Source organism: Schistocerca serialis, chromosome 9 (assembly GCF_023864345.2).
Source record: "Schistocerca serialis cubense isolate TAMUIC-IGC-003099 chromosome 9, iqSchSeri2.2, whole genome shotgun sequence".
In the NCBI taxonomy this organism is placed as follows: Eukaryota; Metazoa; Arthropoda; class Insecta; order Orthoptera; family Acrididae; genus Schistocerca; species Schistocerca serialis.
The window spans coordinates 499,032,971-499,057,789 of record NC_064646.1 but is presented as its reverse complement, the minus strand read 5'-3'; the positions used below and the strand labels follow the sequence as shown (position 1 = coordinate 499,057,789).

Below are 24,819 nucleotides of genomic sequence, written 5' to 3'. Positions count from 1 at the left end.
ATACTATCTCTCTGAAAACATTCCACAACTTTTCTACACTTACATGATCAGATCGGAAGGAGTGAAGACTGTCTCCTAGAAAGGCGTTAAGAGCATTTTATCAGCTTTATTAAATAGATATACTTTGCGTTTCTTTTTGATGGTTGTAGGTGTTACGGTATTCAGTTTAGCAGCAACTGTCTTGTGGTCGCTAATACCTGTATTCGTCACAACACTCACTATTTGTCCGGGATTATTTGTTGCTAAAAGGTCAAGTTTGCTTTCGCAACCATTTACGCTTAGAGTGGGTTCATGAACTAATTGTTCAAAATAATTTTCTGAGAAAGCACTCAGTACAATTTCGGATGATGTTTTATGCCTGCCGCCGGCTTTAAACGTATAATTTTTCCAGCATATCGAGGGTAGATTGAAGTCTCCACCGACTATAACTGTATGAGCGGGGTACGTATTTGAAATGAGACTCAAGTATTCTTTGAACTGTTCAGCAATTATGTCTTCTGAGTCAGGGAGTCGGTAAAACGATCCAATTAATAGTTTAGTCCGATTGTCAAGTATAGCCTCTACCCATACTATTTCACATGAACTATCTACTTCAATTTCGCTACAATGCAAACTACCTCTAACAACAACAAATACTTCACCACCAACTGTATTTAATCTCTCCTTTCTGAAAACTGTTAGATCGTTTGAAAAAATGTCGACTGAACGTATTTCCAGCTTTAGTCACCTCTCTGTACCTACAACTATTTGAGCTTCAGTGCTTTCTGTTGGGGCTTGGAGCTCTGGTTCTTTCCCAACACAGCTACGACAATTTACAACTACAATACCAGTCGTTTCTACAAGCACCTTACTGTGTTTTACCTGTCCACTTTCTGACGGACGCCCCTTCTGTGGTTCCCTGAGACCCTCTAACCTAAAAAAACCGCCCACCCCTTCCACACAGCCCCCGCTACCTATGTAGCCGCCTCCTGTGTGTAGTGAACTCCTGACCTATTAAGCGGAACCCGGAAAACCCACCACCCCACCTCCAGTTGGCTGCACCCTGTACTCTTCATGGCATCCGGAAGCACCCTTTCCACACTCAGAATGACTCCCCACGGAATGCACACAAAGTGCATAGTGGCTTCCTTTCTCCTCCTTGGCTGCCATGTTCCTAAGGGGCCTCATTACGCGCCTAACGTTGGAGCTCCGAACTACCAGCAAACCCACCCTCTGTGAATGCCCAGATCTTTCGCGTCGAGAAGCTTCCTCTGGAACAGGGTGGACGACTGCATCCGGCTCAGAGACTTCGTCAGCCACAGAAAAAGCCCGAAACCTGTTCGTCAAACGAACCGTGGAGGCCCTACGATCGGCCCCACGGAAAGTTTTTCGCTGCCTGCGAGACTTTGGAATGGTCTCCCACTCGACCACGGATGAGGGGTCAACCTCAGTGCAGGCAGTACCCGGGGAGGTCACAGCAGTGGACCTACCAGAGGACACGTGGGACGTGCTCGACGTCCCTCGCATCCCCGCCTCCGATCCCCCACTGTGACGCCCCTTGGCAGCAACCTCAAGCTGTATGATGGAAGCCAACGCAGCGTGAAGCTGTGGGCGAAGGGTCGCCAGCTCAGTGCGCATCTGTACAGAACAATCACAGTTCCTATCCATTACTGCACTCCTCCTGTTTGAAGCTCTTAAAAATACGTAACAAGCGAAAGGTGTACACGCCTTAGTAGTAGCGGGAACTAGCGGTGCGCTCTCGCTGACGGTCTAACTGACTCTGACTGAGCTGCTCTAACCAAACATACAAGCCTGCACGATACGAGAGTCGATACAACGGTCGATAGCAATGGTGGTACTGTACACTACACTGTTATTGAAATAAAAGGTTGTACCTAGTAAGCACTCGAACACGCAAGAAATTACAAAAATAAACTAGTAACTACACAGATAACTGAAAATAAGTCGCTCCTGTTTGAAGCTCGTAAAAATATGTAAAAAGCAAACGGTGTACTCTCCTTAGTAGTAGCAGGAACCAGCGATGCGCTCTCTCTGACGATCTAACTGACTAATTTGAATAATTATGTTTGTGTATCTGAAGTGTCTCCGATTAAAAACGTTACCTACAAGTTATTTATGTTTTTTTACCAAGCCAGTTAATGGTTTCAATTATTTAGAATAATGGAAAGCTGTAATAAGTATCTGGGAGATGATTCTGGCAACTGAAGGAGAAAACAGAACACATGCAGTACAACATCCACCAAGTAACATTTCATTGTATGAAAGCCAGTTGTACTGCCTCATCCATTCATACTTAAATCTTGGGTTTTGCTTCCCTTATAATTGAGTAGGAAAAGAAAACTTTGCAGGAGGCTTCCAAGTATTCTTTAAAAACTTAAGCTTCTCATCATCATGTAAGGCAACATTAACAGCTCTTCCTATATCATATAGGTCATAATACAATCCTGCAAATGGAAAAAAGAACACATTGACACCGGTGTGTCAGACCCACCATACTTGCTCCGGACACTGCGAGAGAGCTGTAAAAGCAATGATCACACGCACGGCACAGCGGACACACCAGGAACCGCGGTGTTGGCCGTCGAATGGCGCTAGCTGCGCAGCATTTGTGCACCACCGCCGTCAGTGTCAGCCAGTTTGCCGTGGCATACGGAGCTCCATCGCAGTCTTTAACACTGGTAGCATGCCGCGACAGCGTGGACGTGAACCGTATGTGCAGTTGACGGACTTTGAGCGAGGGCGTATAGTGGGCATGCGGGAGGCCGGGTGGACGTACCGCCGAATTGCTCAACACGTGGGGCGTGAGGTCTCCACAGTACATCGATGTTGTCGCCAGTGGTCGGCGGAAGGTGCACGTGCCCGTCAACCTGGGACCGGACCGCAGCGACGCACGGATGCACGCCAAGACCGTAGGATCCTACGCAGTGCCGTAGGGGACCGCACCGCCACTTCCCAGCAAATTAGGGACACTGTTGCTCCTGGGGTATCGGCGAGGACCATTCGCAACCGTCTTCATGAAGCTGGGCTACGGTTCCGCACACCGTTAGGCCGTCTTCCGCTCACGCCCCAACATCGTGCAGCCCGCCTCCAGTGGTGTCGCGACAGGCGTGAATGGAGGGACGAATGGAGACGTGTCGTCTTCAGCGATGAGAGTCGCTTCTGCCTTGGTGCCAATGATGGTCGTATGCGTGTTTGGCGCCGTGCAGGTGAGCGCCACAATCAGGACTGCATACGACCGAGGCACACAGGGCCAACACCCGGCATCATGGTGTGGGGAGCGATCTCCTACACTGGCCGTACACCACTGGTGATCGTCGAGGGGACACTGAATAGTGCACGGTACATCCAAACCGTCATCGAACCCATCGTTCTACCATTCCTAGACCGGCAAGGGAACTTGCTGTTCCAACAGGACAATGCACGTCCGCATGTATCCCGTGCCACCCAACGTGCTCTAGAAGGTGTAAGTCAACTACCCTGGCCAGCAAGATCTCCGGATCTGTCCCCCATTGAGCATGTTTGGGACTGGATGAAGCGTCGTCTCACGCGGTCTGCACGTCCAGCACGAACGCTGGTCCAACTGAGGCGCCAGGTGGAAATGGCATGGCAAGCCGTTCCACAGGACTACATCCAGCATCTCTACGATCGTCTCCATGGGAGAATAGCAGCCTGCATTGCTGCGAAAGGTGGATATACACTGTACTAGTGCCGACATTGTGCATGGTCTGTTGCCTGTGTCTATGTGCCTGTGGTTCTGTCAGTGTGATCATGTGATGTATCTGACCCCAGGAATGTGTCAATAAAGTTTCCCCTTCCTGGGACAATGAATTCACGGTGTTCTTATTTCAATTTCCAGGAGTGTATGTTTCTGGTCTTTCTTCCTGTGAGTTAAATATGCTTTAAATGTCAGTATTACGTACAAGTGTCTCAACACAAAAGTAAATAGCGTTATTGACAAATATAAATGATTTTAATTTATTTTGACCACTAAAAAGGCAACATTTGTCTTCCAAAACATTAACATTACCTCATATCCCTTGGTCTTGTCCCCTCCCCCTACAAACATTCGTATGGGTGTCCTCAGTAAACAGTATTGAAATGATCTTGTGTATTGACATACTTAATGAAGGTCCTAACTGCAGCAATTCCGTACAGTAATTACAAGGAAAAAAACACTCAGAACAGTGAAGCAGTAAAGAGTAAGAAAGCAGACAACAATGGTTACTGCAGACAGTGATTCAGCTACCTAATGTTACCGGCAGCCCGGAAAAAGTGACTGCCGTCACCTGCCTTCTACCAATTCAGTACTGTCAAGATATAGTTTAAACACTGCAACTCTTATTTGTTTGTGAAATCAGTCCGTGAACGGTATTTAGGAGCCCAAAGGTACATAAAATCTAAGTTACTCTTAATTTAGTGGTCTCTGCCTGGAAGTTTTGTTTTCAAATGTTCCCACAGAAACGCTTCAAAACTTAACATGACATTAGCCATCTATGTCAGTGAAGGTCGTTGGTTGGTTCCACTCTGTGCCATCAGTCGGTCGCAGTCAGATTAATCACAGCAAAACCAGGAAAGATTCCACATCACATTACTTACTGCAGGCCTATAAGCTTCCTTCTAGTAGTCTGAAAAGCTTTTAGAAACTTCTGAAATGCTCTCACATGTTTATAGACTATTACTAAAAATTGGTAGATATTGTTGAGAAAGACAGCTTTGAATAATTTGTGACGGAATAAATGACGGTCAATTTCGCACCTTACATAAGAGTTTTATATATCGTAACGGGAAGGTGAATATGACACCTAACTTAATTCGGCAGTAATGAGCAATTTTGCCTGTAAGTATGCAAGGCAAAAGGGATGACACTCAATCGACGGTATTAACACACCGATCATATAATGCATGTCTATGAGCAGAAGGTGAGACAAGCAGCGAGAGGAAACGTTTTGGTTTGGAAGCAATTGCGACGAGAGTTGAAGGCCACACCATAGGGGGAACCACGGAAAGCACTTAGGGCGCGTCCCAAGGCGGGAGTCGACGACCGACCGACCAGGTGACTCAGACCCTATTGGTCGGAAAAAGCCGCGACATGGAGAACGAAAGAACCCAGGTGGGGAGACAGTTCGGCTACGAGAAAGAGAAGACGGAAATTTTCGAAGACTCTTGTATGAACAGGCGTCAAGTGCAGAACGGGGTGCATAATGCTCTGTACGAAGCAGAGGAGAAATTTGTATGAACACTGCATTCACAGCGGCTGACATCCAGGTAGAAATTAGCTGTAGCGACGTTAAGCTTCAACAGGGGGGAAATGAACCAGCCAGTTAGTTAATTGTTCTTGAGAGAACTGAGAGGGCATTATAATATGCATGCTGCTCCAGCCATGTGTGTGTATATCACCATATTTCAAGTTTAGGGATGAGTACTTCTTTCTCACATAATGAGAAACATAGGGAGAGTTTCTGCTGGAAAATTCAGCAAAAGTTCAATACGTTTTTATAGGAATTTCGGAGGAAGAGAGCGGCCACACATATGACAGCTTATCACAGCTAAGGTAAATACCGCGTGCAGAGGTATAAACTTGTTGGTTCACCAGCTGGTGCCCACTGTAAACTCGAGCGACCTTGGGCAATCTTTTGCTCAACTGCTCACAAAACTAACCATCCTCCATAGACATTATTGTCATCCTAAATAGTACCGAACTTTGAACCAGAATCTGATGATTTATCGTAGTACTAACCAACATCATAACGTAATTGTAAGATTAATTTTGTAAATAAACTTATAATAAAATTTAATATTGTTGTGTTTAGGATTAGTTAAATTTCAGAGGACAAGATGCGTCATTTTCACAGTTGTTTTAACATTGTCACATTGTAAACTGTGTAAAAGCGTGTACATCTGTGAAAAGTTTGCAACATTAAGAAAATGTCATTACAGCATGCGCAGTTGTGTCCTCATTCATAGAATAAGCAACCACCATCTCACATCTTACAAATTTTGTCGATATTATTAATATCAAAAATACGTATGGCCAGCTTTAGTAAAAAAAAAAAAATACAACAATAAAGCGAAACTTCCTGGCAGATTAAAACTGAGTGTCGTACCGAGACTCCAACTCGGGACCCGAGTTTGAGTCTCGGTCCAGCACACAGTTTTAATCTGCCAGCAAGTTTCATATCAGCGCACACTCCTCTGCAGAGTGAAATTCTCATTCTGGAAACAACAATAAAGTGTTATTTTTCAGTAAAAATTAATTAAATAATGCTGATTTGTGCAGAAAATATTTTACCACCTTATAGGCGAATGGTACATTTAAAAATTGACCTCACTTTTTATGTTTTCAACCAGATCTATTCTTACCATGAAGGAAGGGTTATTTAAAATTAAGAAAATATGACCCTTACCAATTGTTTTGTGTTGTCGAAATTGTAGACTCCAGATGCACAAGCCTGTGACGCTTCCAATTCTGTAGCTGACAGCACATGGAAGAGTTGGAAGGACAACCGACTGTTTTTAACAATCGATTGGCCAGTCGATTGTTTTTTCGTCTAGTCGGTTTCTTCACTCGGTTGCAGCCGTTAAATGAATTTTACACTCGGTTTCGGGGTTTGAGTTATTTTATTTACATTCTCTGTCGGACTTTTCGGTTATCATATCAATTTTTGGTTGGTTTTTAAAATTTAATATCAGATGCTGCCCCTTAAGTTTATGTATGTATAAATGAACCATCACCTTTTAACACTTTTCCGAAATTTGTAAAGATCCTTTTGTAACACCCTGTGTTTTCCTTACTTCTTTATTGAGATAATGAGAAGCCGCTACCAATCGGCGATCGTATACACCGCGACGTCGCCCCGCTCGACAGACAACTGAATAATTTAAATATCATTTGCCTTCTACTCATTGAGCTGTATTAAAACGGACTTAATTTACATTCATATTCCTTACCACAAACGCGCACTACCTTTGAACAAGAACGTCTCTATAATGCGCTTTCACAAATTCCCAACTCTCGTCGGTAGGTGACACGCGCCCGCTGGCGTTGCCAGCACTGCAACGCGTCTACAGAATGTATGTGTCCGGGAAAATAATACGATTTGACCCATATGTCGGGCGATTTCTAAGTTTTTGTCTGGGGTTAGCAATTTAAGTGTTGGTAGGCATACCCGGCACATTTAGCTTTCTTGATTATTGTAAGTGGTATATTAATATACAACCAGTGTATATTAATAAATAATAAGACCCCCATTTTAAGTTAAATGATATTTATTGGTTTAGATAGTAAGCTGTTGCCACTCTTATTCTTTTGTTAAAATGTGTTTGAAATACATTGCAACCCATATTGCTACATAATTATTTAAAAAAATTATTGAATCTGTTGAAGTAATATAATCGCTGATTTCTGAAGTCATTTTATCCAGTATAAAGTGGTACTCCATTAATGGAGGGGGGGCTATAGCCCCCATAGCCCCCCCCCTTGCCACCGCCCCTGCATGCACCCCATTTTCACCCCCACAAACCACCAGCCTCTGGATAACGGGAATTGCGACAGTGAACCAGATGCGCTCCACCAGCTCCAGACCAGGAGAATATGGCGGCCACGACGTCATCGTCAGCTCACTATCCTACTCGTCAAATCACTGTACCACGAGTATGTCCTTGTGACACGGACAGCTATCTTGCTGGAAGGCTAAACAAAACTGTACTGAAGATACCTGCAGTGTTCCCAGGGCTGCCGTGTATTCTTTACAACTGGCGAGGTGTGTCTGTTGCACGTATCTCCACTCAACCACATCTACAACACGACTCCCCTCAATATTTGCAGCAGTCGCTTTATCCATTACGCCTTCTGAGCACACATGTGTATGTTACTCCTCTTCATTGAGAATGATGTTTCCGCAGTTGGTTCCAAAACACTACCACCAGAGTTTCTTACCCATATATCTCGTAGTAGGGTAGCTCACCATCGCCTAAAGACTTCTTTCCCCCAGTTGTGTTACTGCCACATATCCTGTGGTGAACCTCTGATTCTAATGTCTCGAAAGCAAATATGGAGTTATCATGTTGGTGCATAAGTTAATAGCGTTTTTGTTTTTCATAATGGTACTCCGCTTACTATGCGTTTATCCATCGACTGTCATTGTTACTTTTAGTTCATTGTGATTTTGTCATTTGGAGATAGTAAGTGGAGATCTTGACGCTAGAAATGGAGCGCCAAGTGAAGAAATCGGGACATTTCCGACATATTCTTCTGTTTGTGTTCAAAAGAAAGTCGAGAGCAGGAGAAGCAGGTGGATCCGACAGAAACATTTGCGCTGTGTGTGGAGATAATAACACTGGCAAGAGAACGGCAAGAAAATAGTTTTCTGGTTTTAAACGGAGATCGTTTTGATGTTAATGACTATCGACTTTCACGAAGATCTCCGGTTTTTGCTGATAATCATTACGCGCATTAATTCACAACTATCCACTTTAATGTACTCCAGAACTGTCAAATACGACGAACTGTGATCGTTACACAAATGTGCGACATTTGTATGCAATGAGGACGGTTCAAAAATCAAGTGTATGATTTCTGCATGTTCTAAGGTAAAATTACAAAAATCAGCGGCTGGACATACATGCACTTGTTCGTTATCAATTGTCTCGTGCTATCGACCATACCTATTCCGCATCGTTACTGGTGACGAGAGATGCTGCCTTTATGCTAATATAAGAAAAAGAAAGGAATGGTTGAGCCCAAACAAAGCAGCAACTCGTCGTACAAATACCTGCTCGCTTTCACAAAAGGTAATGTTATCCATTGGTGGAATAGCGACAATATGGTGTACTAGGAATTGCTTCCTCGTGGTGTAACCACCAGTATTGACATTTATTGCCGACAACTGAGATGTCTTGGAGACTCAATCCGAGAACAACGACCAGAAAGACTGCGTGCAAGTGATGCTACTCCATGACAACACCTACCTACATTCTGCTAGACTGTCGTACGAACCTGATCTTGGGCCCCGAGATTTACATCTTCTGCGCTCTCTAACGAAAAATCTTCCGGCAGACTGCTGTACATAGTGAAAGAGAACACGTTAGTGATGACTAAAGCCTCTGTTATGTTGTGTTTAATTTGGTGTGCGGAGAAACGCTTACGAACACCACAAAGGAGAGAATGGAAGTTTGAGCCAGGTGTGGTCGTGTGTTGAGGTCAGCAAGACACGCATTCCAAGCCCAGTAGGGCATGTTTTCAGTGCTCAATGTTCTCCGAAAAGTCACAAAATCTGAAGACACACCCAGAACGTCATATCCTTATTCTACTGCATATTATTTTTGTTTGCTTTTTCCTTCCTGCGATTCCTTCACCATTTCTGTTTGCGGATCACCAAAGACTTGCATTCAATATTATTTATTCACATGAAATCGAAGTTTATAGGAGTTTCAATGTATCAGCACGTTCTGTGTCACCTATTTGCTAAATGATTCATTCTCAGATAGAGAGCCATCACGGAAAGAAGAAATTTATCCAGCACATTAGTACATTCAGAACCTAGGGGAAACAATTTTGTTTTATTACATCTTTCCCTTATAACTGCATTGTATGACATCTTGAGTCCTAGCTGAATATAACTCATAGGCTGAACCCAGAGAGGGATGTAAGGAATCACTTTCATCCATGGCTAGTCGCCACGAGAATTTATAAAAGGAATAAGTTTGCCCGACACCTATAACCCCTGAGTTACCATGTGTGTTGTATCTTTGGTGTGACGTCACGTGTGCTAGACTGCTGATGTAGTTGCTCGTCAATATTTTATAAGTTTTAATCTTCAGTTAGGTATTTTAAAGTTTATTTGTGTTAACATTTGTTGTAAAAGTAATTTATTAGGGAATTTTCATTAATCTCAGTCTTTCTTCCCGTGACTCGAGTGGTCTGTTATTCGTGAGTGTGCTTACATCGTTCGCCCAATCCTCACGCCTCAGTAGTGTCTTTACTTTTTGCGGCGTGCAGTTGCACCTGTAGCAGGTATAAAGTTAAGTACTGACAAAGTTATTTGTGCCCTGTCATACAGTTATTAAATTTAATAGTTTTCAGCGATGTTTCGCGCTGTTTGTGGCGAAATAAAAATTTAATAAACTGTGTTTTTTAGAGTTTTCTGTGCGTTGAAGTGCTTTAGTTTTCAGCTGATGTTTCTTATCGTTTGACGCCAGGAAGGCATCTGGCCCAGACGGTATCTCCGTAAGATTATATGTTGATAATGCTACAAACATAGCACCATTCTTATCCATCATCTATCTGAGATCATTGGAACAGCGGAAAGTTCCACGGGATGCCATATTTCTCGACTTTCGAAAGGCATTCGACTCAGTTGCGCACTGTCGCTTGCTCCAAAAAGTGCGTACTTACGATCTATCCGATGACATATGCGGTTGGATAGAAACTTTTCTAACAGACAGGGAACAGTATGTCGTCCTGAATTGGGTGATTAAACAGAAATAAGCGTAACTTCAGGTGTGCCTCAGGGCAGTGTAACAGGTCCGCTGCTTTTTACGATTTACATAAACGATCTGGTTGATTGTGTTAACAGCGGCATTAGACTTGTCTGCCGACGATGCTGTAGTCTACACGAAAGTTGTGAACAAATCAATGAGGACTTGCAGAAAATAAATGCGTGGTTTGATGACGGGCAGTTATCTATCAATATTACTAAGTGTATCCTAGTGTGTATAACAAGGCGAAAATCCCCATTAATGTACAAGTACAAAATAAATGCCCAGTCTTCAGATGCAGTAAAATCCCTCAAGTATCTGGGTGTGACTATTCGAAATGATCTCAAATGGAATGATCAGATTACACAAGTAACGAGTAAGACGAACTCTAGATTGCTGTTTATTGGTAGAATCCTGAAGCGATGCTGTCTGTCAACAAAGGAAATAGTTTACAATACGTTAGTTCGTCCAGTCTTATTGTTCGTCTGTATGAGACCCTTACCAGTTGGGTCTGTATCAAGAGATTGAGGAGGTCCAAAGAAGAGCGGCAAGATTCGTGACTGGTACATTTAGCCATCGCGAGAGCGTTACAATTCTCATAGAACGTTTGAAGTGGGACACACTTGCAGATAGACGGTGCGCTAAACGGAAGGGACTGCTCACTAAATTCCAAAATCTGATCTTCACCAAGGAAGTACAGCACATATTATTACCACCAATCGCTCAATGATCACCATTCAAAGATAAGGGAAATCAGAGCTCGTACTGAGGCGTTCAGAGAGTTGTTTTTCCCTCGCGCGATCCGCGAGTGGAAGAGGGTGGGGTGGGGGGAGAGTGACTTTGGCATGAGGTGAACCCTTCGCCACACACCGCTTGGTGGCTAGGGGAGTATGTATGTAGATGTAGATGGTTTCTAGTGAAATATTTCAGTAAAATTTTCATTCAGTGTTTTAAATTCGTTGAGTGTTCCAGTGACCACTTAAATTTTTGGTTTTAGCTAATAATTTTCTTAAGTTTTGTTGGTATTGGTATTAGCTGTGGTGTGGTAGTGTTAATACAAGTAGTTGCTTTCTTAGTAGACAGAGAATTTCGAGATCGCTATTGTTAGTTCTATAAACAGTTCTACGAGTGTAACTGAACGTAGGTAACGTCGACATAGTTTTTTCAGTAACTGTAAAATTTTACCAAGAGTGCGAAGTTTGGGCTCTGTCGTAGGTTTGTGAGTAGTGGATTACGGTGTGGGATCTGTTCAACGTATTTTCATTGGGGGGAATGTAGTGGGGAAGCCAGTGGGCATTCTAGCGAGATGCTCTTCTGGGAATGCAGAATCTGCCGTAGAAACAAGTTGACAGAGGCGCAGGAGCCTAGGATCTGTGCCCTTCAGGTGCAGTTACAACGCTCAAACTACATGCGTTGATGAGGGTGAAGGGTGGTGTGTATAGGGAACTGGCAGTTGGCAAGAAGGCAGTTAGGAGAAGAAGGTATTCAGACAATTTGTGTATATACAATAAATTTGACTAACTGTCAGAGTTAAGTGGGGAGGAGCCTCTTGCAGCTGTAGATGTAGGGAACATGCAGCAGTCCACTGTAGTTAGGAGGCGTAGGTTATTTGTAAATTCAAACAGAAAGAATAAGGTTCTGCTGCTTGGTGGTTCGCACAGTAGAGGTGTGGGCCAGCAGTTGCCGGAAGTGTTGGGGAGTGAGTCCCGGGTCATCAGCATTGTAAAGCCTAGTGGAGGGTTGGCTCGGGTGACTGATAGCATAGGGAAGTTATGTAAGAATTTAACAAAGTAGGATCAGGTAGTGATAGTGGGTGGAGTACGGAATAGTCTTGATAGGGACGAGATATGTGATGTAGGTGGTGACCTGGTAAAGATAGCTACTCAAATTGGTGGCACAAATGTGCATTTCGGCCTCATCTTAAAGCTGCTGTTAGGTTCGTTAACATGGGGCTGGGGAGGGCGCTGATGGGAGAGGGCATGGGTCACATTTCAAAGGTGCCAGTTGAGTCCAGGCATGGCCTGCACCTCAGTAGGTAAGGGAAGGGGAGGCTGGCAAAACTTATAGGTGACAGTGTAATGGGTGATGGTGGGATCATTCATGGAAAAATTCATGCAGCAGTTGGTGTCAGAGCTGTACCTTTTTTAGACTGAAGTCAGCTGATAGGTATACTTGCTTAAATGAAGTCCCTCTAAGGACTCACCTTCAGAGGATGTCACGCTTCCAAGTAGAGAAGGAATTACCATATTTCATTAAAATATAAGAGGTATTAGAGATAAAGATAGTGAAATGCTTATAGATGTTGACTCTGAAATTACTGGTATATCGGAGTACCATTTAAATAATTTAACAATTCAGAGCCTTCCTGTACCAGGTTACAGATTAGCTGGCTGCTTTTCAAGGAGTTTCTTATGGGGTGGAGGAGAGGCAATGTACGTAAAAAACAGTATTCCATTTGAGCCCATAGACCTATCACAGCACTGTACTGAACAGATATTTGAATGTTGTGCAGGGGCAGTTGAATTTAGTGAAATTATATTTCTAATTGTTGTTGTTTATAGGTCCCCCAACTCTGACTTCAAAGCATTTCTGTTCAAGCTAGAGAGGGCTCTTGACTCACTTTGTAGGATGTACCAGAAATTAGATGTGGAGACTTCAATATAAATTTTGTGTATGGTGGTGCAAGAAAATGATCTGATGCAGACTGTGTTTTTTCCAACTAGGATGCGAGGGAACAGCAGCACAGCCACAGACAATATTTTTATTCATTCTTCATTACTAGATGGGCATTGTGTTAGTAAAAAGGTGAATGACTTTCAGACCATGATGCACAAATTTTGACACTAAAAGGCTTTTGTACTGAAACAAATATCACATGTAATCACAAACTATGTAGGAAAGTTAATCCAACAACAATAGAGAGTTTTTTAAACCTTGTCAAGGAACAAGAGTGGCTGTATGTAGATGATAAATACAATGCTTTCCTTAACATATTTCTCATGCTCTTTGAGAGTTGCTTTCCATTAGAACGTTCTAAACAGGGTACTAGCAGTAATAGGCAGCCCGGGTGACTTACTAGTGGGATAAGGATATCATGCAGAACAAAGTGGGAATTATATCAAAATGTTAGAAGTAGTCACAATCAAGCTGCAGTAGCCCATTACAAACAGTATTGTAAGGTGCTTAAAAATGTTATTAGGAAGGCAAAGAGTAGGTGGTATACAAATAGAATAGCTAATTCACAGGATAAAATTAAAACCATATGGTCAGTTGTGAAGGAGGTGTCTGGTCAACAGCACAAGTTCAGTGATATAAAGTCGGTTCAAAGTAAAAATATTTCTGTTACTGGTAAGACAGAAATATGTAACAATCGCTTGCGAAGCATTACTGATATATTAAATAAAAACTTAATATCTGCAGGGAATCATATAACTCCCTTGGAAAATGCCTTTCCCGAATCGATGTCTGAAATACTCCTGTGTAATACTGAGAAGGGGGAGATTGAGTCAAGAATTAAATCACTGAAGACTAAAGACTGGCATGGCTATAATGGAGTGCCTAGCAGACTATTAAAGTACTGTGCTGCACACGTTAGCCCTGTATTTAGATATATTTGTAATTTTTCCTTTAGAAATGGTCAGTTTCCTGAGCGATTAAAGTACTCAGTAGTAAAGCCGCTTTATAAAAAGGAAGAAAGGGATAATGTAGATACTTTTAGACCTATTTCTATGCCATCAGTGGTTGCAAAAGTTATTGAAAAGGCTGTGTATGGAAGGATAATTAGTCATTTTATATCATACAATTTGCTATCAAATGAGCAGTTTGGCTTATGAAGTCTTTTAACGATTGAAAATACTATATTCTCTTTTCTCTGGATAGGCTGAACAAGAAGTTTCGAACGCTTGGCTTATTTTTTGATTTAACTAAGGCATTTGATTGTGTTGATCACAAAATATTCCTCCAGAAGTTGGACCATTGCGGTGTATGGGGAGTAGCTCACAGTCAGTTCACCTCTTACCTTAGCAACAGGCAGCAAAAGGTCATTATTCACAATGTTGATAACAGCTGTGATGTGGGATCTGAGTGAGGTACTGTCAAGTGTGGTGTGCCACAGGGATCAGTGTTGGGGCCGCTCCTGTTCCTTATTTATATAAATGACATGCCCTCTAGTATTATGAGTAACTCTAAAATATTTCTGTTTGCTGCTGACACTAGCTTGGTAGTAAAGGATGTTGTGTGCAACACTGACTCTGTTTCAAATAGTGCAGTAAATGAATTAAGTTCATGGCTTGTAGAAAATAAACTAACGTTAAATCACAGTAAGACTCAGTTTTTACAGTTTCTAACACACAATTCAACAAAACCTGACGTTTTAATTTTACAGAATGGGCACATGATTAGTGAAACTGAACAGTTCAAATTTCTAGGTGTTTGGATAGATAGTAAGCTGTCGTGGAATGACCACATTCGGGATATTGTTCAAAGACTTAATACTGCCATTTTTACTATTCGAACGGTATCAAAAGTGAGTGATACTTCGACACGAAAATTAGTCTAATTTGCTTATTTTCATTCACCTGTGTCGTATGGTATTACATTTTGGGGTAACTCGTCCCATTCTACAAGGATATTTTTGGCTCAGAAACAGGCAGTTCGGGCAATAAGTGGTGTAAAGTTCACGAACCTCTTGTCGATCTCTGTTCATGAGTCTGGGTATTTTGACATTGGCCTCTCAATATGTATATTCCTTATTGTCGTTTCTTGTTACCAACATTAGTTTATTGTCAAGAATAAGAAGCTTTCACTTGGTTAATACTCAGCAGAAATCAAACCTGAGTTTGGATCGGACTTCCTTAACTACTGTGCAGAAAGGTGTACAGTATACTGTTGCATCCATTTTAAATAAGCTACGACTCGAATTCAAAAATCTTAGCAGTAATCCACGTGCTTTCAAAACGAAACTGAAGAGTTTCCTCATGGATCACTCCTTCTATTCTGTCGGGGAGTTACTTGAAAAAGTAGGCTGATTCTTGATGTATTGTTGATTGCATTTACTTAAACTCATGGAATGACTTTTTCCGGGTTCATAAACATTTTATATTTATCTGTTATTACTTTTATGTTGTAATTTCATATAGGTTAAACCTTGGCATCGCTTATTTCGTGATACTTTGATGATTCCTCTTCACGGATTTATCAACCACGCTAGAAGTGCAGTCGCTGTGCCACAGATAGCAGCACATGTCCCCTACCTGCAGCATTTCACGCCGCCCTACCAGTGGCCTTGGCAGCACAGTGAGTTGTTTTCTTCCAATGGGGGTAGTTATCTTTCGCTTTTGCGCTGAAGAATCCCACGTGTTTTCAAAGTGCTGATTACTCCTCATATCAACAAGGTAACATTTTTGATTTTGCACAGTTGTTCATGTGATATAAAATTTTTTTTCTGATTAAGGTTTGTGTTTTTGCGTTAGTTAGTTTAGACGTAATAGCCTTAGCTGCGCTAGTAGAAATCTTAGCATTTTAGCAGCCATCTTGCACCACCCTAGACAGTCTTCGCAAATACTGGCTAATAAACTTATTTAAAAGCGGATATTTAATTATTTGTAGTAGCATGCACGTGGTATAGTTACAGCACTTCATTTTGAACCAGATAATTTATTAAATTTACATATCACGAATTAAGCAAGCTATCACGAACTCAACCAGTTTTTTTTTCTCTTCTGCATTATAGATGCCTCCAAAGTATCGCAAATATTCCCACCCAAATATTATTACAGCAGCATGGTCGGTAAAAGAAAAGTACTCAATTTACAAGGCATCAAAGCAATGTGAAGTGCTATGGTCTACTCTGAAAGACTTTCTTAGCAGGAGTGAAAGTGAATGTGTAAGCCTACCTAAATTAGGGAAACCGTTTGCTTTAGCTGTATAAATGGAACAAAGAATACGCTATTACATATTTTCCATTCCGGAATTAGGATTCGGATTGACTGTAATTCAGATTCGAAAACTGGCATATAAGCTAGCTACAGCAACTGGTAGGAAACACCCACCAGTGAAGAAGAACAATCTGCAGAGGACTGGTGGTGGAAAGACTTTAAAACACATTATGGGCTTACCTTAAGAGTGCCTGAAAATATAGCTGCTTATAGGTTTTCAATGGGAAATAGGTCAATAATTACTGATTTTTATCAAAAATTAGAAGCATTAGTCACAGATCTAGGAGTTCAAGATCGTCCAGATCTAGTATGGAATTGCGATGAGACACGGCTTTCATATGTGGTGAAAGCATCCAAGATCGTTATAGCAATTGGCAAAAAGTATGTATATAGCAGAACTTTTGCTGATCGAGGTGAAAATCACACACTGCTTGCCTGTGTCAATGCTAGTGGCCGCTGGATGCCACCTATGGTGATAGTTAAGGATGTTCGAATGTCAGAAGAATTTCTGAGAGACGTAATTCCTGGCACCAATGTGAAGCTATCACCAAAAAGATGAATAAATGGAGAACTTTTTCTGGAGTGGTTCAATCACTTCATACAATGTATACCTCCTGCAAGACCTATAATTTTACTAATGGATTCCCATGGATCCCATATTTCAGAGGTGAAGAAGAACCAGACCTTTCTTCTGAGATTTCTCTCTCACACTACCCACATTCTGCAACCATTGGATGTAGGGGTATATTGACAACTTGATAGATCACGGGAAAAATCTTTACAAGAATCCAGGTCTCAGACCCAACAGATCTGATTTCCACAAATTGTTGAAACCTGCTTACTACAGTGCTTTCAGTCCTGAAACCATCATATCAGCTTTTAGGAAGGCTGGGATATATCCATTTAATCCTGCCACTGTGACTAATGAGGCAATAGAAACATCAAAGCCGACAGACAAACCTGCAAAAGACAATCTGTAACCAGCATTACAATATTCAGAAAGTCATTCAGAGGTAAATGAACTTCTTGCTCTGCCTGTCTTAACAGAGGATGGGAACAAATGCAAGCGGAGGAGGAAGACAGATAGCAAGAAAAATGTCTGACTCCTATTCAAGAAGCAGCTCTCAAACGAACGAGAGGTAGACCTATGAATTTTCTAAAATATTATCTCACGTGCTTCATTAACAGAGTTGACAGTTGTTGCTTCGAGTTGTTGTTTATGTATTTTAGTGAAATATATTGATTTTTAGGTAGGCCACGAAAGGAAGATACATTATATCCACAACCCAGCACCTCTGGAGTGACGAGGACGAAGGATGACAATAGATGTGGATACTGTGGCCACAGTTATTTAAAATACGTGAGGGAAAAAATCAGGGTTGCTATGGGTTCAGTGTAGTTTTCTTTTAATGTTGTACCATTTGATGTGTCAACATACTTTTGAAGAGAGTGAGGACATTTTTATGTGTAACAAGAGCAAAAACCTTTCTGATGAAGACTAAAATGAGGATTTCATTTAATCTGTAAATTCAATTCAATGTTTTTGCTCATTAATTCGTCAGTACTTTATCATTATTATCATAAATAAGCCTCAATGTCGTAAAATGTCAAAATAAAATCTTTTATAGAAATACAATGCTTTCATTATTTAATTAATGCATTATCACGAAATTACCCAAGTAATGTCACGAACTTACCCAGGGGATACCTCGAAATAACCTACAAAATTCTTAGTTGATGAAATCATAAGGTAGAGAAAGTAGAATCAACTAATCATAACATTGTGCATATTGAGAATACATTTAAGGACAGGCTTACATATGTAATACAGCAGGCATTCAGAATATTTTTTATGTATTTTAAATTAACTTAATACACAAATCCTAACTACATTACCAAAGTTTAACCTACTGACTCATTCCATGACCTTGGAGATTTGCTCCTCTATTAGGTCCTGTGGATCTTGACATGTAAATATATAATTAAATAAACCAAATATACACTACTGCACCATTCGATTTCCTTGCACCCAACACTTGGTTGAAGCATCCACAAGTCGCACTGTGTAGTGGCACAACTCACCGCAGGCGAGAGACGGCAGAGTCATCTGGCGGAGGAGTGGTGCAGGCAGTCGTGGGCGGTGCAGAAGTGTCAGGGGTCCAGCTGCGGTCTCGCTGCGGCCCACTGCCGGGGCTCAGACTGCTGTCTGCAGAGGCCGACGTGCTGTGCAGAGACACACAAGGCGTGGCAAACTCTGTCCACTTGGAGACCACATGGCAGCTTACCACGTGCATCGCTGCTAGGGTATCGTCTTCACACAAACAATGGAACACACGCTGCCAATGACAATAGTAGGTCTGCTAAGATCATTAAAACAGGAAAAGCAGTGTATAAACTGATTAGATCGAGGTGGAGTTTCTCAGACCAGTAGCTTACCATAACAACCAACAAAAGAAAGTACAAATGAAAGGTAGATGCAACGCCATTAGTTGTGCTACAGTAATAGGAGAACAGTTCAAATACACAACAATAATCACACGGAAATTGCAATAGCAATAACCTTTGAATGTATTTATTGTGGTATGGTTTAACCAAATGTTCCTTGTACCTCATGTGTTAGGGTCCAGGCTGTAGGAGGCTCACATGGTAGTGAGCCGGGCAGCAGCTTTGGAACAGACTCGTGAAGGAAATTCAGGTAAATAACGTTCACAGAATTTGTGATGCAAAGAAGTTATTCCAACAAAATTCTTAAACCTGCAGTACTTTAGTTTTCATGAAAAATTTCTCACTGAACAGATGTAATTCACATTCATGATGGGGCCTCTCGCTGAACAGGTGAACGTTAAATGCTATCTGACTTTAAAGACGAATGTTTGTGGCAGGAAAATGTATAACATCACAAGAGACGATCTGTATATGACAACTGATCAGACGTTGTGACTCCAATGAAATACAAAATTCCGTTTCACTACTGTATTAAGGGTAACCATATTTACTAGATTGTGACTAGGAGATTTCCTTGGCAATGAAGCAATCAATCTGAACGAAAGTAATGAGCATGAGTTTACATATGGCAATGGACAAAGTCAGTTTCCGTAAAGACTCTTGAAATCGTGAATACAGAAAAAAAGTTATGGAAATCAGCTGTGACGGGTGTCACAGAGCAGAAGACACAAGTTAATGTCTGGTACCTGAAAGATAACCACTGAAGGGGGCATATACTGGCGTGTGTTTGTATACAGGGCGTTTATTTTAACTTCACAAAACTAAATGTGTCGAAAATGATGGATCATATGAAAAAAAAATTTGTAGCTGAATGTCAATATTAGGAAATGGGGTATATGTCTGTGCTACAACTGGCCACCTCCGAACCATGCTTCCTGCGTTGGTGTGGCCAACTTTGTATTTTCTAATAGGTATCCCCCATCTTCTCTGCATATTAGGATTCTGCGACAAACAAGTGTACCTGCTTCTTCACTCCAACATAGAATAAAACACGTTGATTCTTGTTTTGTACCGACTGATGTTAATGTCCACACGTGATAGTGGCAGGCGCACATGCCATGGATACCAAAATCAAGGAGCCCAGTGATGAGAGGCTAGGAAACTCACTGAAATCAAGCATCCTGATGGGAACAGAAAGCTATTACATCCACATCATTGTCTCTGGATCAAGCTTCACGTAATTTCTAGCCAGACATAGAAATTGCTAACCACATTGTGTTGTACAGTGAAATATGCTGCTCTACAACGAATTTCGAACATAAAGATCGACCTTTAAGACACTAAGGTTTGTATTTACATCGTAAATGAAATGAAGAATTAAACGTGTCGCTTATTAATTGTTCGGACTTGAACATTTCATATCCGACTATTACAGCACCATTTACCATATGTGGAAAACAATGGTTTGATTATCTATACGTATTTTTTGGCGTAGATTCAGAATGTGCAATAAAATGGGGGATACCTGTTTCAAAATGCAACATAACCCCATCCACACAGGTGAAGTATATATATATATATAATGTTGTACCATACTAAGTACAAACACCAGTGTACTGGTTGTTTCTTCTCTGCTTCGGCTCGAAAAGTCTTTGCACAAACACGTCGGAAACCTTATGACCTGTTTTTCTGTGCACCTGCACAGTCGTAAGTACACCACTAGGTGGACTATGCCTGTCAGTAGACTGTCTAGACTGCCTGTTTCGTGGCCACATCTCCACACATACACACCTGATATGCTGCTGCCCAGAGTAAAAAAAGCCCTAATGATTTGCTCTTGCCAAATGTACATTGGAGTACAAATCAATCTAAAAACATACTACTCTTAATAGCTATGATAAATAGTCTGTGAATGACGCAAAGTTTATGTTCGCAATTACTCATTAACTGAGAAATTAATTCACCATTGACACATTGTGAAGCCTACTGGAGACATTCAAGTTTTTATAACTAGGAATCTGTGTGAAAAATTGATATTATCATAAGCAAGTGGACTAATACGATGTAGTAGTGTATGACACCTGATTCAATAAGAAAGATGCTGGTTAGGAATTACAACATGAATGCTGTTTCAGTAATCAACAGTGTTTCCAAACTATACTTCTGAATAACAGAGATAGAGTTAGATTTAAAGCTAATGAGTGTTAGAATACCTGGAAAAGACAGCTGTGGTGTTAAGCATTTCCTTTTTAAAATTTATTTTCGTGTTAGGCTGTATGAACACGTGAGTTTGGGACTGAGATATTTCTCACTCAGTTGCGTTTTGTAAACCAGTCAGGCTGCTTAGGCAACTTTATATCAAAGACAAGAATTACAGTTTATAAGCAGCTCATTAACTATGGCATAAATATTTATAAATTTTTAGAATTGCGGGGACCTAGACTAATAGGTAGTATTTCTACAGTGAGACCGTATGCAACAAATGATATCTGGATCTGAACATTTCATCAGTGTTGAATTTGTTTGGGGATAGGTCAGTAAGAACAACAGATGAACCACCCAGGAGGAAACAGAGCCGAATTCTTGATATAGCCTTTCATAACTCAGCTGAGAAGTTCAAGCAACACAGGGACAATCAAGCAGAGATTTGATGGCTGCTACTCAAAGAAGCAAGCAGATATTTTGATCAATAGAACCCCCTCTCAGTATGTGTTATGCAAGGGAGTGTACTTAGCTATTGCATATATCCTGATCAACAACTAAACGGAAACAGTAGGGTAATGTGGATAAGGGCCCCAATGCTGCTGTTTTCGTCTTAGGACTGGCTTTTTGTATCATGAGGTGGACCCAGAATGTGTAGGAAGTAAGTAGATATGCTCTGCACCACATCTGCTTGTGTAAACGTCTGTACTGGAGTCATCTTTTCGTGCTGTGACTGCGAACCACACACTTCTTGGAACTTATACGTAACTGCATCGATTGGGGAAATTAAGGGAACTTTGTAACACAACTACAGTTTCCAAACATACATCTAGCAAGCAACCAAAAGAGAGATACATGGAAATGTGTAGTACTGATGTGGAACAGTGATTACTCTGTCCATTTGCTTTACTACACCTACCCGGAAGGTTGGCACTTACTGTATGGTAACATCAGAAATCCGACATTGTAAACACGTTGCTGGCCTCCTTGGGCCATACTAGAGTCTGCTACAGAGCACATAGTCCTGGTATTGGGTGACAGACTTGTTCCTCATCTCCCCTATATGCCACATGACACCATTTATATGTACCTCCTTGTCGGCAGCAGCAGATGCAGTCAACTACAATAAGGATTCTTTTGCATCAATGGGTTAATAGTGACCCCGTACAGGACACACACTTTCATGACCTGGTGTCGGTTTCTGGGTTGAGCTGCACGTAGCTGTGTCCATCACTACAATGGTTGCTGTTCTGTGTATAGTCAATGTACGTTTTGTTCAGAGGCTTGATACTGGAATCTAAATGACTGCTTGTTCCACACATAGAATTTAATACAACTGATCGTTGCAGGTGAGGTCAACAAAATTTATAAAGCTGTGAAAATTTTGTCTTTTCCTTGATTTTCGTTAGCTACCTGACCTGTTAATGACCGCAGTTCAGTTAAAGTATTAAAATGGTTCAAATGGCTCTGACCACTATGGGACTTAACTTCTGAGGTCATCAGTCCCCTAGAACTTCGAACTACTTAAACCTAACTAACCTAAGGACAGGACACACATCCATGCCCGAGGCAGGATTCGAACCTGCGACCATAGCGGCCGCGCGGCGCCAGACTGTAGCGCCTAGAACCGCTCGGCCACTCCGGCCGGCAAAGTATTAGATGAAGCTGTTACATAAACTTGAGAAAAACATCAAGAGACTCCAGAAAATGGATATCAGTGATCATCTACACTAATGGAGAGGAAATTGCAGTACCAAGCTGAGCTACATAAACGAAAGTTAGTAGGCGTGTTTCTACACCTGAAAGATTACTCCATTCAGATTTCATGCCTGTCGCATAAGAGTGGCGCCAGTAGCGCCACTATAAGGATGCAAATCAGGTTTGCTTTATATGGGGACTATAACGATCGTGAGCGTTAGTTACCTTTGAGATTGGACGGGCGAGTTCATTGGGACGAAGATGCCATTAACGTACCGCATCTTCAGCAACAATTTGAGCACAGTTGGCACCACAGTGAGGCAACGAAATGTTAGAAGTTGTTTACAACAAGGATAGCTCCGAGCCAGGCGCCCTGTAGCGTGATTCCACTCACCCCAGACCACCGCCATTTGCGACTACAGTGGGATCAAGCAAGAGCTCATTGGTGGGCAGGATTGAGGTCTGTCATGTTTTCTGATGGGAGCTGGTTCTGCCTCTGTACCAGTGATGGCGGTTTGGTGTTCAGGAGAAGGCCAATTGAGGTCCTGAAGCCAACCTGTCTGCATGCTACACGCATTGGACCTACAGCCGGAGTTATGGTCTTTGATGCAATTTTCTGTGAGAACAGGAGCGCCATCGTTGTTATCCCATGGACCCTGACTGTAAATGTGTCAGTCTTTTGATTTGACCTGTTGTGCTGCCACTCATGAACAGCAATGCAGGAGGTCTTTTTCAACAGGATAACACTCGCATACACAACAGCTGTTGTAATACAACATGCTCTACTGAGTGTCAACATGTTGCCTTGATCTGCTCGATCACCGTGTCTCCATTCGGGCACATATGGGACATCACTGGATGATAACTGCAGCATCATCCACAAACAGCATTAACTGTCACAGCATTGGCCGACCAAGTGAAACAGGCATGGAACACCATCACGCAAATTGACATCGGGTACCTGTACAACAGAATCCATTAACATTTGCATGCTTGCATTCAACATCATGATGGTTACTCCGCTTAGTAGTGTGCCAGTATGTCACATTTGCAATGAGAAATCTGCAGCTTACATTAACCTGTGATGTTAATCAGTTACATATGTTACCTAGACAAATGTGTTCCCAGTATTTCATTGCTCTACATTAATTTGCTTTTGGTGTTGTGATATTGTTTTCCTCTTTGTTCTAGAAAATTTGCACACTAAGTATAATTATTGACTCGGAAATACAAAAGTACTTAGAAATATTCAACACAGACAAGTGGTCTGTCACATGTTTACCTGGCTTCTGCTGGAGAACTCGCGAGCAGGTGACTCAGTGTGACCACTTCTTCTGGCTGAGTGCGCACTGCGTCAGCCCAGCCCCGCGTGGTCATAATCTGGGCGACGTTGGCCTTTATAAAGTTAACGGCGGCCTGCCTGAGGCTGGTGCAGGAGTGCCTGATCGCCAGAACAGCTGTGGCCGCCGCAGTCTCGACGGACAGCTGAGCGGCCACGAGCTGCTCGCACCGAGCCTTCGGGGCCGACACGCCGTATTTATCAGCGGCTGCCAGCAGCTGGGGGGCCAGGCTGGGCAGCTGAGGGGCCTGGAGGGTGTAGAGGTAGGCGACCAGCTGGCGCAGCACCGGGCCCTCCACGTCCGGGACTGCGACCTCACCGGTGTTGGCTTCCAGTGTGTCGTGGCGAAACATGCCGCCAAACACGGGACTTCTATCGGCCAACACGGCCCTGTGCGCCACGAGACGGGTGCCGCCCGCCACCAGTATGACGACTGCGCCGTCCCCTGCGTCCAGAAGGGCGCCCAGGTCCACGGCTGTGGTCTCCATAACCTCCTGGGTGGGTTCCATCACGGATGACTCTGGAACACGGCGACACTCAGCAGCCCTTTCTCCCTGCACCGCAATCTCTATACTTGTATGAGCCACAGGCAAAACAGTGTCGACCGAAAGTTAGTAAAGGCTTTGATATCTGGACACTGGGCCTTCACGACATGAATAGGCCAATCTATCTTCTGACTTTAGGAAATGGGGCTTGTGCAGAACCAAATATAAATATGAGCCT

The 24,819-nt window shown here is 42.3% G+C and overlaps 1 protein-coding gene across 1 annotated transcript in view; it reads right to left on the bottom strand.

The window, feature by feature from the left end:
* The window catches only part of LOC126419739 (putative ankyrin-containing lipoprotein Lxx09580), a 41,281-nt gene extending 16,676 nt beyond the window's left edge, over positions 1-24,605 (bottom strand). Inside the window, exons 1-2 of the mRNA XM_050086917.1 lie at positions 24,040-24,605; positions 18,495-18,635 (exon numbers count right to left, since the gene is read on the bottom strand). Coding sequence (XP_049942874.1) covers positions 18,495-18,635; positions 24,040-24,605 — 707 coding nt within the window. The remainder of the gene's footprint in view (positions 1-18,494; positions 18,636-24,039) is intronic.
* Positions 24,606-24,819: the final 214 nt, after the last annotated feature.